The sequence below is a fragment of the Mustela erminea genome, chromosome 13, assembly GCF_009829155.1.
Source record: "Mustela erminea isolate mMusErm1 chromosome 13, mMusErm1.Pri, whole genome shotgun sequence".
Classification (NCBI taxonomy): domain Eukaryota; kingdom Metazoa; phylum Chordata; class Mammalia; order Carnivora; family Mustelidae; genus Mustela; species Mustela erminea.
In genome coordinates this window covers 7,748,018-7,762,410 of record NC_045626.1, presented here as the reverse complement: position 1 = coordinate 7,762,410, position 14,393 = coordinate 7,748,018, and the positions used below count along the sequence as shown (strand labels likewise).

General features: G+C 42.8%; 1 protein-coding gene across 6 annotated transcripts in view; it reads right to left on the bottom strand.

Moving 5' to 3' along the window:
• Window positions 1–200: 200 nt before the first annotated feature.
• Window positions 201–14,393, bottom strand: part of CD226 (CD226 molecule) — a 79,684-nt gene continuing 65,491 nt past the window's right edge. For 5 of the 6 annotated variants that reach the window (XM_032310157.1, XM_032310156.1, XM_032310161.1 and 2 more), the window contains 3 exons: window positions 7,758–7,860; window positions 3,536–3,587; window positions 201–1,788 (listed from right to left, as the gene is read on the bottom strand). In XM_032310157.1, coding sequence (XP_032166048.1) covers window positions 1,675–1,788; window positions 3,536–3,587; window positions 7,758–7,860 — 269 coding nt within the window. In that variant the 3' untranslated portion in view covers window positions 201–1,674. The remainder of the gene's footprint in view (window positions 1,789–3,535; window positions 3,588–7,757; window positions 7,861–14,393) is intronic. The other variant, XM_032310159.1, reaches the window with a different exon arrangement.

Sequence of the window (14,393 nt, the reverse complement as noted above, 5' to 3'; positions counted from 1 at the left end):
CATTTCCCCATATTGCATTGGTATAAATGCTTTCCTCCTCACCCATATTAGTCACTGAGAATTTGGAAATACCTCAAGAGAGTGGACATTTTTGCTTTTTCTCTTTTGAAGCCGGCAGGGGCACCCACAATTTCTGTGATTCCCGGAATCATTGCTCTATTGGGTGCACACAGTAGTTAAAGCTATCATCATAAAGATACCATGAGAATTTGGTTTTGGTTCACTTAAAATTATCATAAAAACCTACAGCTTTGACACTTACATGCAATTTTTGTGGTGAATGTTTTAGAGATGAGTATAAATATTTGAGACATTAATGACCTCTCTCTTTGGTAATGACCACTGTGGTTTCAAGGTGCCCATGATCCTTATTTAGCTTCAGAACTACTTTTCATTATGTGACCCCATCTAGAATGTGGACAATGGCAGGACAGTCACTAACTACTGTGTACTGACATCACTAGGGTTGTCTTTGGTCAAACTGTAAAGGAAGACAAGGTTCTCTCTGTGTCTTCCCATTCTTTGTTCCCTGTTCCTCCTTCCCTATAGTCCTCCAAAGTTCCTCCCCGTCACGGTTCTACCACAACCCAAACCGCACTTGCAACTAACGTTCTTTTTCTTATATTCAGATTTCCCATAATTATTAAAAAAGAAAAACAACTAATAATGCCTAGATGCCTGACTCTTTTGAGAGACTTCACATATTTAAAATAGTTCTCAAAAGTAGAAAAATTCAATATCAAAAACATGAAGTTATTATTGGACCATGTACTACCCTTGCTCATAAAGCTAAGCCAGAGAGGGTGGGAAGAGTTCCAGGCAGAATCAGGGATTCTTTCATTTGATGATAGAAAAGGAAGAGATTCCCATGTTCTATTTGTCTTCCTCTTGACCATTCATTTATTTCTGCTGCCAACTACTCTTCTGGCCTGTGCTGATAGAGCAGATTTTAAAGTGGGGAGAGACAGCGCTAACCCAGATCTGTCCACATGTTCTCTTCTCAGTTGGTCAACAGGAGATGTTTGGGAATGGCTTGCAGTCCACATTTGTTGGTCACCAGCCAACATCTCCCCATCTCCCTCCTCTAATGATACTCTGAATTCCCTGGTAATAAGCTTTGGCCTCGGTCCTTGTTCTAGAGATGAACCCTTAATTGACTTAAGCCATTACATCCTTTCCAGTCTTGATGCCTGTTCAATGATGCTTAAATAACCAAATCCATTTACTTTATCAGAGAAGTAAACTCTCTACCAGGCAGAAACAAGGATTATGAATTTCCAAGAGTTGTTGGAAACACAAGGAAACACGTGAATAAGAGTTAGGCCAACACCAATACAGTGGATCCAACACCACGAAAGGAGACCCAGAAACAGGTTTATGCCCATACTTAATCCAAGATGTGACATTTAAACCTTAGAAAATAACTCTTGTCTGAAGCTGGATCCCCTCTGGATTGTTCCATAACGTGACTCAGTGAGTTTCCCTTTATGTATATACTAATGAGAATCAGGGTTTCTAAAACAATTCTGTTAAGAATGTTCTCCAGGTTAGAAGGTATTTTTCCTATCAAATTAAATAAATGTATCCAACTAGTATTCAGGGTAGGCACTGAGTAGTGGGAAAAAAAATAATATAAAACAGTCATCATAAATCTGCTCAGCTCAAGGAAAACGCTTAGATTCTGGTCTTTGGCCTCTGAGAGAAGGCTGGGTAGTTGACATAAATATCCTCTCTTGCACCATCCGATGACTGATTGGTAGAGTCGGGATTTCTGTAGTTGTTGGCTGCCTAGAAAGAGACAGAATGTCAATGATGCATTGCATTTCAGCAGCCAATAAAGATACTCAAGGCAAATCTCTCCTCAAATCGACCACAATGTAAGTCAAATTTCTATTATAATTAATCTCATAAAACATGCCCTTCATTGTACTGAACTTCTATGAAAAAATCCCATTTTTGACTTGCTGGGCTCAGAGTAAGACGCAGCAGGAGGCTATTCCAGATTGTCACTTGCTGTATTAGGCTATGAAACACTTAGTCTTGGATCTCTTTCCCAATATCCCAGGCTGTTTTGATAAGAACTACCAGTCTCATTTTTATATGGGAGTCTAGTATAGTATTTCTCATAGTGGGTACTTGGTAAATTCTTTTGAATGAATGCTCTAATAAATAATACCTTAAAAGTATACAGTGTCATGTCTTGACAATAAGCAACTAAATGCAATAAAAGAAATTAACAAAACATACTGGCATTACTTTCAAGATGATGTCATATACTCATTAACATTCTCTACACTAATCAAGTCACTGTGACCCCCTACACATGTATGTGGCAGAAAATCTATAGCCATCGGTGAGACAGAGAGAAACCGAGAGGAAAACAAGAGGAACAGAGAGGGGGTCTTTTGGTGGGTACTTTGGAAATTGAGAGTGGTTTTGGTGCTTACAAAGAAAAAGTAAAAGGAAAGTTGCAGTTCCACTGGTAATTCCAGAGCCTGCTGAAAACTCCAAAACAATCAATAGGTCAGTTTCTTTCTCTTTCACAGTCCAACTTACTATCTTTCTAATCATCGTTCAAAATATCATTACTCTACCAAAGTCTGAACAAGTTGAACACTCAATGTAGGAAGCTGCAAAGCTCCTTCCCTCCCCTGACATTCACAGCAATAAATGTGGCTTTATATTGGCTCTCGTGGACAATGGTGAACACAGAAGGGACCCCAACATTGCACAGGACGGCACTGCTGCGTCACTCGCTGCAGCGGCAGATGAGACAAGGCAAAGACTTCTTTAGTCTTCCCAGTTACAGCCAAAAGGCCAGACAGGAATTAGTCAGAAAAAAATTTTTGTTGTGTACAGAGGAACTAACAGAAGAAAAATTTAAACCGAGAAATAAATAGGTAACAGAAATCTGAAGCGCACATATTAGATTGTCAGAAAAGTTTTATTACTTGATGCTTTGGTCATAATAGAATTCAATTGCAAATAAGTAAACTGAAGAGAAATTTATGTAATTTTAGATAACACTTGGGGAAATGCTTTGCTGTAAGACTGTGTAAACAGGGGTGCCTGCGTGGCTCAATTGGGTGAGCATCTGACTCTTGGTTTCAGCTCAGGTCGTGATCTAAGGGTCATGACATAGAAGCGTGCATTGGCTCCATGCTCAGTAGGGAGTCTACCTGAAGAGTCTCTCCCTCTACCTACCCTTTTCCCCCACTCTGTCTGTCTCTCCTTCTCTCTCTAAAATAAAACAAATATATCTTTTTAAAATTTTTTGTAAACAGAATCATATATGTTAAAGAGAGAATCTAGCCAATAGTGGAGACAATGAGCATGAAAGTAAGACAAACTGTTTCAAAGGGCATCGATAATAAGAGAGTAAGTCAGAGAACAGGTGTTTCCTCAAACAGCCAATCTACTACATGGCCAGGGAATTGCTAGGAGAACAATAAAATTGTCGACTGCAAGATGGACTGACTTTACAGGATATTACAATGCACAAAAGGGGGGAAAAGACAGCTCTGAGAAAACTTACCTTCTTCTGTGCATCACAGGAGTCTTTAAAGAGTTTCTTCTGACTCCTTCTCCTGAGAAGACATATTCAGTAGAGGCATTAAGATCTACACCCCAGCACTAGGATTACTGCATACAGTCATACACCTTACTTGTACCCCAGCCTACATGCCCTCACTAAATATGTTGAAGTTGCTTCATACACACTTACTCAAAAGTCCCTTAACCTAATTCTTCAATTTCCACAGATGGTAAAGGCATCTAAATGGATATCCAGCCAGTGTATATTAGTAATTAATCTCAGCAGCTTACTAAAGAATGGTTCATAGTAGGTTATTGCATAAATGACTTACTGCCTTTTCCAAATAACCTTGAGCTTAGAGATTTCCCACAACTGAAAATTTCCTTTTCAATGCCAACAGTGTAACTTCTTGAATGACAGTGATAATAGAGTTAAGCTTTAGAGAAACTTTCAGGTGTTTTACTAGAACTCCTCAATGGATTATTTTATGTAGCTTTCATCAAAAACTCTGTCTTGAACTCAGATTGGGAACCAGAGGCAAGAGAGGAAAAGTAACTTGCCCTACGTTAGTGGTAGTATCAGGACTTGAATCTACTGTCTTCCTTCATGACTATCAGGCTCACTGCTTCTGGAGCCATGATGCCCCAGTTCCTTGGGCCATCTGGAGCCATGCTACTCTGTAAATGCTCCACCATTCCAGTGAAAACTATAAAACCTAAAGTCAGGAAGAATCTTCGAAAATTCAAGAGAAGAAGAAAAGAGGCCACGATAACTGAACATGCACTGGACAAAAGGACTCTACCCCAAGCGCAGAAAAATATTATTACAGGAGATGATGACTATCTTTTTTTCACCCCCTACAGAAAAGACTTTTACCAGACCACAGAGGAGATGGGTTAGAAGAAAAACGTAGGGTTTTTTCCCTTTATGCAAAAAGATGAAGTTGTAATTCCTTCACGGAAAGTTTAAGAACCAGCCACGCTCATCACTCTCCAAGGAAAGGTTGTTCAGATGATGGATGCTGTTCTCTCCTCGTTGCTGGGAAATCCTCCTACTGTGTCGACATCATCACAGATTGATCTTACTCGGCGTGTATTTGTTTACTTTTGAAGAATCTTTATGCAATCAGTTTATTTAAATTTTTGATGTGTAAGTTTGTTATGTGAAGGTGATATTTCCAGATCTTCCACATAAATTATTTACTCCTCAAAAGAAATTTGTGATGTAGATGCTATTACTGTCCTCTTTTTACAAATGAAGAGACAAATCTAGGACCTTGGAATCTTTTGTTAGATCATTGTTCACAAGGCTTGCTGTATCATAATACAGATTAACTTTCCCAAAGAGGTCCAAATAAGCATATTGTTTGCATAAGCCTAGAATATTCAGTATGATGAGGCAAAGAGAACAAGAAACTTAGAGTCAGATCCTCTGTGTTTAACTTGTGCTTAGCAATTTACCAGATATTTGCACCTATAAAATTCAGTCTTCTCCTCTGTAAAATAAAGATAGTGAACACTGTGGTTTGTTCTAGGTTGACTGGCCACTCTGGTTTGCTTGATTTTAAGGAGTTTCCCCAGAATGAGGGATTTTCAGTGTGGAATCTGGGAGAGCTCCAGGCAAAGCCAAATAACCTATTTGTTGTGAACATCAAAGTTGACAACAAAGGGAAAAAGAAGTGTGTGACGTTTTGCACACTAAACATTACATTTCTTCTTATAGACACACGTGTCAATGTGTAGACTATCTTTTGGCTGCTTCCACACCTAACCAATGCTACGCATGTCCACCAACCACTTAACCACCCTTAACAACATGACCATTCTGATCTCTAACTGGAAGCAACACAAACTGAGAGCAGAGAAGGTGCGGGAAATGCCCCTGGACACACAGGCTCTGGGGTACTAGGTGTGAAGGGAGGACTTGGTTTCTTTCAGGCACACTGTGCTTTCCTTTGGCTTCTCCCCAGGTCAGCACATCTGAAGTGGCAGGATTATTTTAAATGGTCACAAAGACCGAGTACTGAAGACCACTATGTAAGCCTTTGGGTCATTTTTCATAACATTTCCATTCCAGACTGATACGGGCAGCAAGGTAAGAAATAACAAACACTTCTTCCTTTGCGATGTGCTGCCATGATTACGCATTCAAGTCCACGAATCTTTTTATCACATCTAACCAAGTGAAACAATATAGTCTACAGTTCAATTTAGCTATTCATGTAAAAGTGATGCATTTTCATGAAGCTAAATCCATCATGTCCAACATCTGTGACCCTCCGGAGATCCGTGCTGTCACTCACTCTCCCCTACCATGTCACCGTGTTCCCGCATGCTCCTGCGGTCACAGCTGCCCTCAGTGCATTTTTCATCAACTAGGGTGAAGCAGTAGAAAATTCCTTAGTGTCACTAAACCTGGATGCCTTCCCTCAGTTTGCTAATTTGCTCAATTTCCGACCGGGGAAAGACTTGAAGACAGCCCGTGATGGAGACAAAGGGAAAACGACAGTTCTCTGTTTCAATTTAATTAGACAAATGCTGACTGACCATTCATTATTTGGAAGATTAGTGCTAAACGCTTTCAAACACTAATAAATGAATCAGACACAGTCGCTGTCATTTTGAACGAAGAGAGGAGAGCCCAGAAATGATGACGCTATAAAGCAGGCCACAAGGAGCAACAGAGAAGTACAGTGGCTTCCAGATGGTGACATCATGTCTCTTTGCAGGGAGGGAGAAGCAAGACAGACCTCCCAAAGGAGACACGGGTCCCACGCCTTGAATGAGCCACAGGAGTAAGAGCAAACATGGGGGAAACAGCGTTTTGCTAGCTACTCAAATGGGGAAGGGAGTCGGGTATGTTCACAGAGTAAGGCTTGCAGTTTTAACAAAATTTGTCAGTAATGTAGCAAATATAAATGAGCATTAGGTTGGGGTCCCACTAATTAGGTGGAAATGGGCGCCTTTGATACGGGTTCATGAGTTTTACCACTATTCTCGGGGCGACAGGAAGACAGGACAAGGTGTTAAACAGGAAGGACACCGTCAGTGTAGCTTTCAGAAGAGCAACCAGGGAAAGTCAGATGTGTCTGAGAGAAAGAGGAGACAGCGGAGGCCCGGAGCAGTTTGGGAGCAGTAAGTCACCCCCGGGAGCTGTAATACCGGCTCCAGAGAGGTGAGGCCGGGATATGGAGACGAGATAGAGAGACCTACCCGACGGCCTATTAACCGCATGTACGTGCAATGTGAGTGTGGTGCGCGTGTGTGCGAGAGAGTGTGTGTTTGGTGATACTGCTGGGATGCAAGAGAAGAGGTGGATGTATTCCTTCCCTCGGCTAACAAAAGAGCACTTTCATTAGAACACAAGAATAAAGAGTAATTCTAATTCAGTATGATTACAGCTAATATTACCACAAACTCCTAGACATGTGAGTTGGTGACTATGAGACAGCAAGACAGGGCAGAGGCAACCCAGAACACTCCAGCAAGTTCCCAAGAGTGCCACAGACAGTACAAGGTAGGAAACTGTCGTAGAGGCCCGTGGTCACCTACTCTCTCTAATGTAGCCCCTTCCAACACACCCCTCTTCCTCAATAATTTTTTTAGGACTAGCATCTACGTTGCTTGTCACAGACACTGAACAACCTTATAAAGTATGTTGTTTGTTTAAGAGAATGTGTGTTCCATCACGCCTTGTTTGCTACTGTCACAACAGATGTTTGATGAATGAATACGTGAGGGCATTATTACTGCTCAGCCCTGGTCTTCCCCACTCAGTATAGCTCCCTCCCACTTCCCCCTCCTCACACACACACGCACACACACACGCACACACACGCACACACACACGCGCACACACGCACACACACGCACACACGCACACACACGCACACACCCCACCTCTCACCCAATACCCTCTTCTCCTTGCAGGAGGAGGACCACCGAGGGCAGGGCTGACACGGCAGAGGTCCCAGCAGCTGACTGCCCAGAATATGAAAGCTTTGCTAACACAGGAGCAGCTCCTACTACCTCTTAAATGAACTACTCTAGCCTTCTCCTCTGGTATCACCACAACTGCTTCCTTCATTGGGTCAGAAAAACACCCAAAATTCTGCATGTGAGTGCGGAGGCAGCTTGGCCAACTACGGGGTTAGTAACAGAGAGCCCCCCCCCATCAGGATGACTCAGGGGAGCCAAGATTCAGCATGAGCTGCAATACTCACCTCTTAGAAGAAATGACGGTGACCGTGGTAATTAGAACAACAAACAGCAACAATAAAACTGCCCCTCCGGCCACAAAGAGAGTGTATTGGTTATCAGTTTTACCTAGGAGGAAAAAAATGTAGTAGGAATTAGGAATTCAGCTAAAGCCAGACAAAATGGTGGAAAATGAGGAACAGGAACATTAATCAAAGTAACAATTCAAAACAATCCGATCAAAAAACACGACGAGCTGAAGCGAAGAAGACAATTTTTACTTTAGAGTCTTCTAAATATTTGTGACCTCTCACAGATTTTTATGAGTTCCTTGATTCAGCTAAATTTAACCCCTTAAGAAGAACAAGACTAAACAGATGAAGGGAGAGGCGCCCGGGTGGCTCAGTGGGTTAGACATCCAGCTGGCGATTCCGGCTCCGGGCCATGAGATCGAGCCCCACGTCCCACTCTGCTCTGATCGTGCAGCCTGATTAAGATTCTCTCTCTCTCTTCCCCTCCCCCTCCCCTCACCTCTAAAAAAATAAATACGTAGGTGAAGGGGATTAAGAGATACAAACGTCCAGTTATAAAGTAAAGGAGTCACAGGATGAAAAGGACAGCATAGGGAATACAGTCAACAGTATTGTAATAACCTTCCGTGGTGACAGACGGTAACGAGACTTCTCGTGGTGACGTTCCATAATGGATGTAATTGTTGAGTCACTGCACTGGACACCCAAAACTCATTAAATCTTGTAGGTCAACTAGACTTCAGTTAAAAATCCAAAAAACAACAAGAATAGAAAGAGTGTATGTTTGATATCCCTTGTGTGTATGTGACCTCCCTTTACCTTAAGGAGCTCCCAATCACATACATAAAATCTTTTGTAGAAAAAAAAATAACTATCAAGAGTACACAAATGAAGGTTACTTTTTAAGTCTGATCTATGAAGACCATTCACACAATGGTATAATTTTAAAAGTAGAATTTAAGAAATATTTCCTACTCAATCCGAGTTAATGATAAAATGTAATCAGAAAAAATCGGTTACTCCGACGGAGCGCTTAAGCAGAAAGAACAATGGTCTGGAAATCGGCCGTTCTCTCCCGGATTCTGTCGCTCCTGAGCTGTGTGACCTCCAGCCAGTTCCTTCCCCGGCTCCGATGCCTTTCTTCATCTGTCAAGCCATGACAATGACAAAAGTTCTAATGACATCACAGAATTGTGGTTGAGACTCCCATGAGGTAATATTCAAATAAGTGATGAACTACTAGAGCAACAACCCCTCCGAAGCGAGAGGGGCCAGGCTGTGGCATATGAGCAGCACGACTTCCCTCTAACCTTGAGAGTGAAGCCCAGTGCTTGTTCTGTAATTCCCATGCGGCCTGCAATCCTATGGCAACCTGAAAATCATGCTGTTCATTGGGTTCTCCCTGCTCTTTCCCTCAGATTATTTCTTCCTTCTTGACCTATTATTTAGCTGCAATTTTTTTCATGATAAGAACTCCAAGTCTACATCCACTCATCCTTTCGTACAAAGTGAAACTAAGTCAAGTGATAAACATTATTTTCATTTTTCAAACCCATTGAACCTATTAGGGGAAGAAAAGTAGAAAAATGCATGAACTTTAGAGACTTTGTACATACAGTCTAAGAATGGCTTTTGTCCAAATATGATGGAGAAAGGGAAAGCTAAATTTATTCAGAACAAAAATACATTGAACCACTCCTACAAAAGGAACAATGAAATTTTCTTCTTGTCAAATAAGAAATTAAGGTTTTTAAGTTCTTAGTACATTATAAAAAAGAACTGAACAAAATACCTGAAATTATTTCACACTGTAACACAGGACTATAAAAGGACCACACTTGCTGTACTGAAATAATTTGAATATCACAGATGCTAAGGTTAAATCAAACAGGCAATCATGGTGAGGAAACGAAAGGTATGATTAAAATATTCACCGACAGTACTCCGGGAAAACTGTTTAACCACTTTCAAAAATGTTATTTAGACATTTGCTACGGTAAAAGAAAAAAAAACCTGGATAGACTAAAGTTCTAAATTCTTCATGTAAACATTAGAAGAAAATATAAGTAAGTATTATTTAATCTCCAGAATGAGAAGTGGCATAAAAATACATATATAGGGTTGACCAGGGCAGTTGAAAAACATCTATAGTTACAATGATCACAAGCAACATGTCAAGACAAAAAAAAAAAAAATTGTATATTTAACACATCCTTGCTATTAAAAAAAAAAAAAAGCCGTTGGGGCATCTGGGTGGGGCCTGACTCTAGATTTCAGCTCAGGTCATGATCTCAGTGTCCCGAGATCCAGCCCCCTCTCCTGCCCGCAGCATGGAGTCTACTTGGGATTCTCTTTCTCCCACTCCCTCTGCCCCCTGCCACTAGCACAGATACTCTCTCTCTCTCTCTAAAGAAGAGAAGGCTACAGAAGACAATACGAAAGATACAAATAACTTACCATGGAAAAGCACATGAAGAACGAGCTTGTGTAAGAGGCAGACTGGGGTCAGACAGAGCATCTCGAGCTCTCTCTGGAGGAGTAGAAACTACCCCAGCTGCATCTGGAAGGAATTCGGTCTCTGTGTCACACCCTTTTACTAGGTGCTTACACGTTCAATTAACTACTTTATTCTAAAGAAGTGCTCAGAAATGTGAACATAGGGTTCTGTAAAACACTTAGAACAGCAAAAAGAAAATCCTCATCTACCTCCAGTAGACTAAGAGCAAGACGACCCGGCTGTCATTCTCAAACTCACTTTGCATCTGCATCCCCTGCGGGCTTGCGAAGCCACAGATTTGGGGGCACCCCCCCCCGAACCTCTGATCCAGAAGGTGCCAGTGGGTCTGCATTTGCAGCTCCCGTGCACCATCTATGTGGCTGACCTGAGGCCCATTCCTTGAAAACCTTGGCTATAGACACTTGGCTGTTGTGTGTAGGGAATTCCAACGACATGGAAGACTCCGGCCTACAGACTACAAAGTGAAGTAAAACTTCAGAACCAGCACCGGCAACTGCACGTGCTGTAACATCTCCATCAAGTGTCGGCCTTAATGGGAGAAGCATCTGCAAGGCCACAAACGCCAAAATGTCCAAGTGATGATCTCCGGGGAGGGGAACTAAAAGCAATTCTGTCTTTTGGCTTTTTGGTACTTTCCAAACTTTCTAAAGAATTTACTGCTCTTTTGCTAATTAGAAAAAAAAAAAAAAACATAGCATAAAAGCATAAGGGTCTGCATGCTCAAAACAGAATTACATGACAAATTTTAGTGGTGATATTTCAAGTACAAGACGTAGATCATGTCTTTTGTAGAAGTATATTCAGAACCCTTAAGAATTAAGATGGCATTCCTTATTAAACTTCAGTTAAACAGAATTAAGTAGAAACCACTGAAATGTACTGGTTATCTGTGTCACACTCAATTAAAAATCCAAATTTTAAATGTCAAATTTCAATGTCAAACATGTTACCTCCTTTTAACTTCTTCTAGTAATGTTGACCTGCTGGCGTCCAATCTCCTTATATTTATACATCTTTTAACACATAGTATGTCAAGCCATACTCTAGCATTGGATGAAATGGCGTGTAAAATGAACTGGGTTCCTGAAGAAAAACACCGACTAGAGCAAAACTGCTTCTCTACTCATGAGGCTGCGGACACTCACTTCCCCCGAGCGGGCCCAGACCCCCGGGGAAGGGCTCAGTCCCACAACATCGCCTCCCTCCTCCCGCTTCAGACCCGATCCCAGATCCAGGCCTCCCTGTCCCTGACGGACCGACCGGCGATACATCCAAGCTTCCCACCATCTCCTCAAGTTCGATCATTTGCTGCAACAGCTCGCAAGACTCAGCCGAGCCCTTTACTTACTATCACTGGCTTATGGGAAAAGACACAGCCCTGGAACCACCAATCCGGCAAGCTGATGAGGACAGGGAGCCGAGACGGATCTCCCACGCTCTCTAGGGACGGGCCACGCTCCCTACACCCCATGCACTGGGCATCCCAGAAACCTTCTGACCCTGTCAGTTGGGGGGGTTCTGGAGGCTCCATTACACAGGCACAACTAGTTAAATCATTGACCACTGGTGATTCATTCGACCCCAGCCCCTCTTCCCTTTCTTGGCCCCCAGGGGCTTAAAGACCCAGCCCCCCCATCCCACGGCTGGTTCCTCAGGCCCCCGGTCCCCCATCCCGAAGCCCTCCAGGTGCTTCCAGCCACCAGCTGCCTCTTGAGCTCGCAAAAAGACCCTCATCGCTCTGGAGATTCCAAGGCTTCTAAAAGCTCTTCTGCCAGGAACTGGGGGCTAAGACCAAATATTGTAGCAAAAGATGCTTCTAGCACTCCTGTCACTTAGGAAATGACGAGAGTTCAGGAGTTCTGTGAAAGGAACCAGGGGCGGAGATGGTGCGTTTTAGTATAGCCCAGTGCCCCACAGGTGGAGCTTACGTGGTCTTGGAAGGCCCCGGGCAAGTTAAAAACACACACGGAAGGAGCGTTTTCCCACAGGAAGTAAGGGTAGAGGCAGGGGTGTCAGGTGGAGGGTCACTCCCACTCCAGAGACGCTGCAATCTAGAACCTCCGGCCGACAGCCGAACCTGCTTTGGACTCCTTTCCCCGGCCCCATCGCCCCATTCCTGGGACGATGCACAGGAATCGTCAGTCCCAGGAACCAGGCCGGTGTAGCCACAGCTCGCTGGGCCCCGCGTGGTTTAAAACAAAAAGGAAAAGCAAAGAGTGGGCCTGCTTCGGGAGTCGATCAATAGTTCCTAACACTCACTTTTGTCTAAATTCTGCTAATAGATCTTAGGCTGAGTAATGTCAGCCCTCAAGCCCCTCTCTTAAAGAAAGAATTATTGTGTGTTCTCAGCAGCCACTTTTTTGCTGATTTTTTTTTTTTCATTTTCATCCCAATGCTGTCTTGATTCATAGGAGGACAAAAGTGTCGTGAACCAGAAAGCCATTATTTTCCCTCCCATCAAAAAAGATAAATATAGTTAAAACAAGTTAAAGCATGTCAGTGAGATATATAAATGAATAATTTACTCCCGGACGGCCACCCTCCAGGCTACGTTCCTGCCGGTGACAAGTATTTATGGCTGAGTTATAAACCTTTAGAAAGGCCCACGAGAGAAATGATGCCAGGTCCTTCCGCGGGAACCAGGCGGGCAAGAGCAGGCGTTAACATCCCTTGCTTATCCTGTATTACGGCGGGAGGTGGGTTAGGCAGTGAGGAGGCTGAGGGCCTCAGAACCCGCACATCGGGACCAAACGACATGCGGGAAAACCGCACAGGTCCTGAGCCTCTCGCCAGCCCCACATGTGGGATACCCGTTACAATTCCTCTTGCTTTCTTACCTCCTTAAAAAGAGAAGCAAAACCATTAGATTTCATTCTGTGTAGACAGAATATACACGGCATGTGGGTTCCCACCGGGTAGACAGAGGCGAGCCGACACACTATTATCAGGTCGATCCTAATTTATGATCACTACGTAACGTATATATCCCACCTTTGTCCCACATTAGACACGGAGTTGCCGACAAAACAGAGAAAGAGGAGGGAAACCTTGGGGCCCAGTCCTACCTTTTAATTCTTTTCGCTGGAATATCTCATATGAGACACTCGATCTTGCAAACACTTTTTTGGCAACGGCAAAACGATGATAAAATCGGCCCCAAGCATGGCTAGGGGGTTTAGATGAAGCATACAGAGCTGCCTAATATTTTAAGCACCATGTCATCTGTCAATTATTAATAGTATACTTCTACTTTGTATGCATGCATTCAAATCAGGGTTAAAAAAAATAGCTCATTTGTATTCTTTTCATGTGGAACTAGTCATGTGGAGCAGAAGGCTTGCTCCCGCAGCTAGACACAGCCTCCTGGGGACAGGCAGGGGAGCACTGATAAATGTGTATCAGCTCTTTGCCGCTTTGTAGGACTGCCGGATATAATGGTACCCCATTATATAAAGTCCGCTGCACTTTCCTGTATGCCTGAAATACACAACAAGTGGGTACTGATACGGCAATCTTCTTCCAAGTTTGCAAAGGTCAGCTTGCTTTGTGCAAATCAATTTTATACTCTTTGTATTTCAGAAAACATGCCCTGTTTTATAGCAAGAAGAGCCTAGTGAATAAATTATTTTCAGAGAATTAAGGAATCATGACATCAGCCTCTAATCTTGCTTCTGAGTGAGGATTAACTCCTCTCCCTCAAAATAAAAGTATTATCGGATTTTAACTGAGAAACCTACGGCACACAGGAAAATCTAAACCATAAACACGAGAAACAGAAGCATAAGAGGACAGAAACAGAAATGCAAGAGAATCCAAACGATTGTCCTGGAGAAAACCAATTGAGAGAATCAAGTTTCCAAGCCAGCGTACGACTTTAGTTATACTGATATTGCCTCTATTGATGGAAAATATTTCCCAATGACTTAAACACTTAAAAGTGTTACATCAGTTGAGATACACATAGTCTAAGATAGACCATATTGCTTACCCACTCGATATAGGGTGGCTGCATTGACTCCATTTTCTGGTGTCTTTATGGACTGTAGTTGGCACGTGGCCAGGGCATCTAAGTCAGCATAAGGGCCACAGGGATGGTAAACACCTCTGGTTTG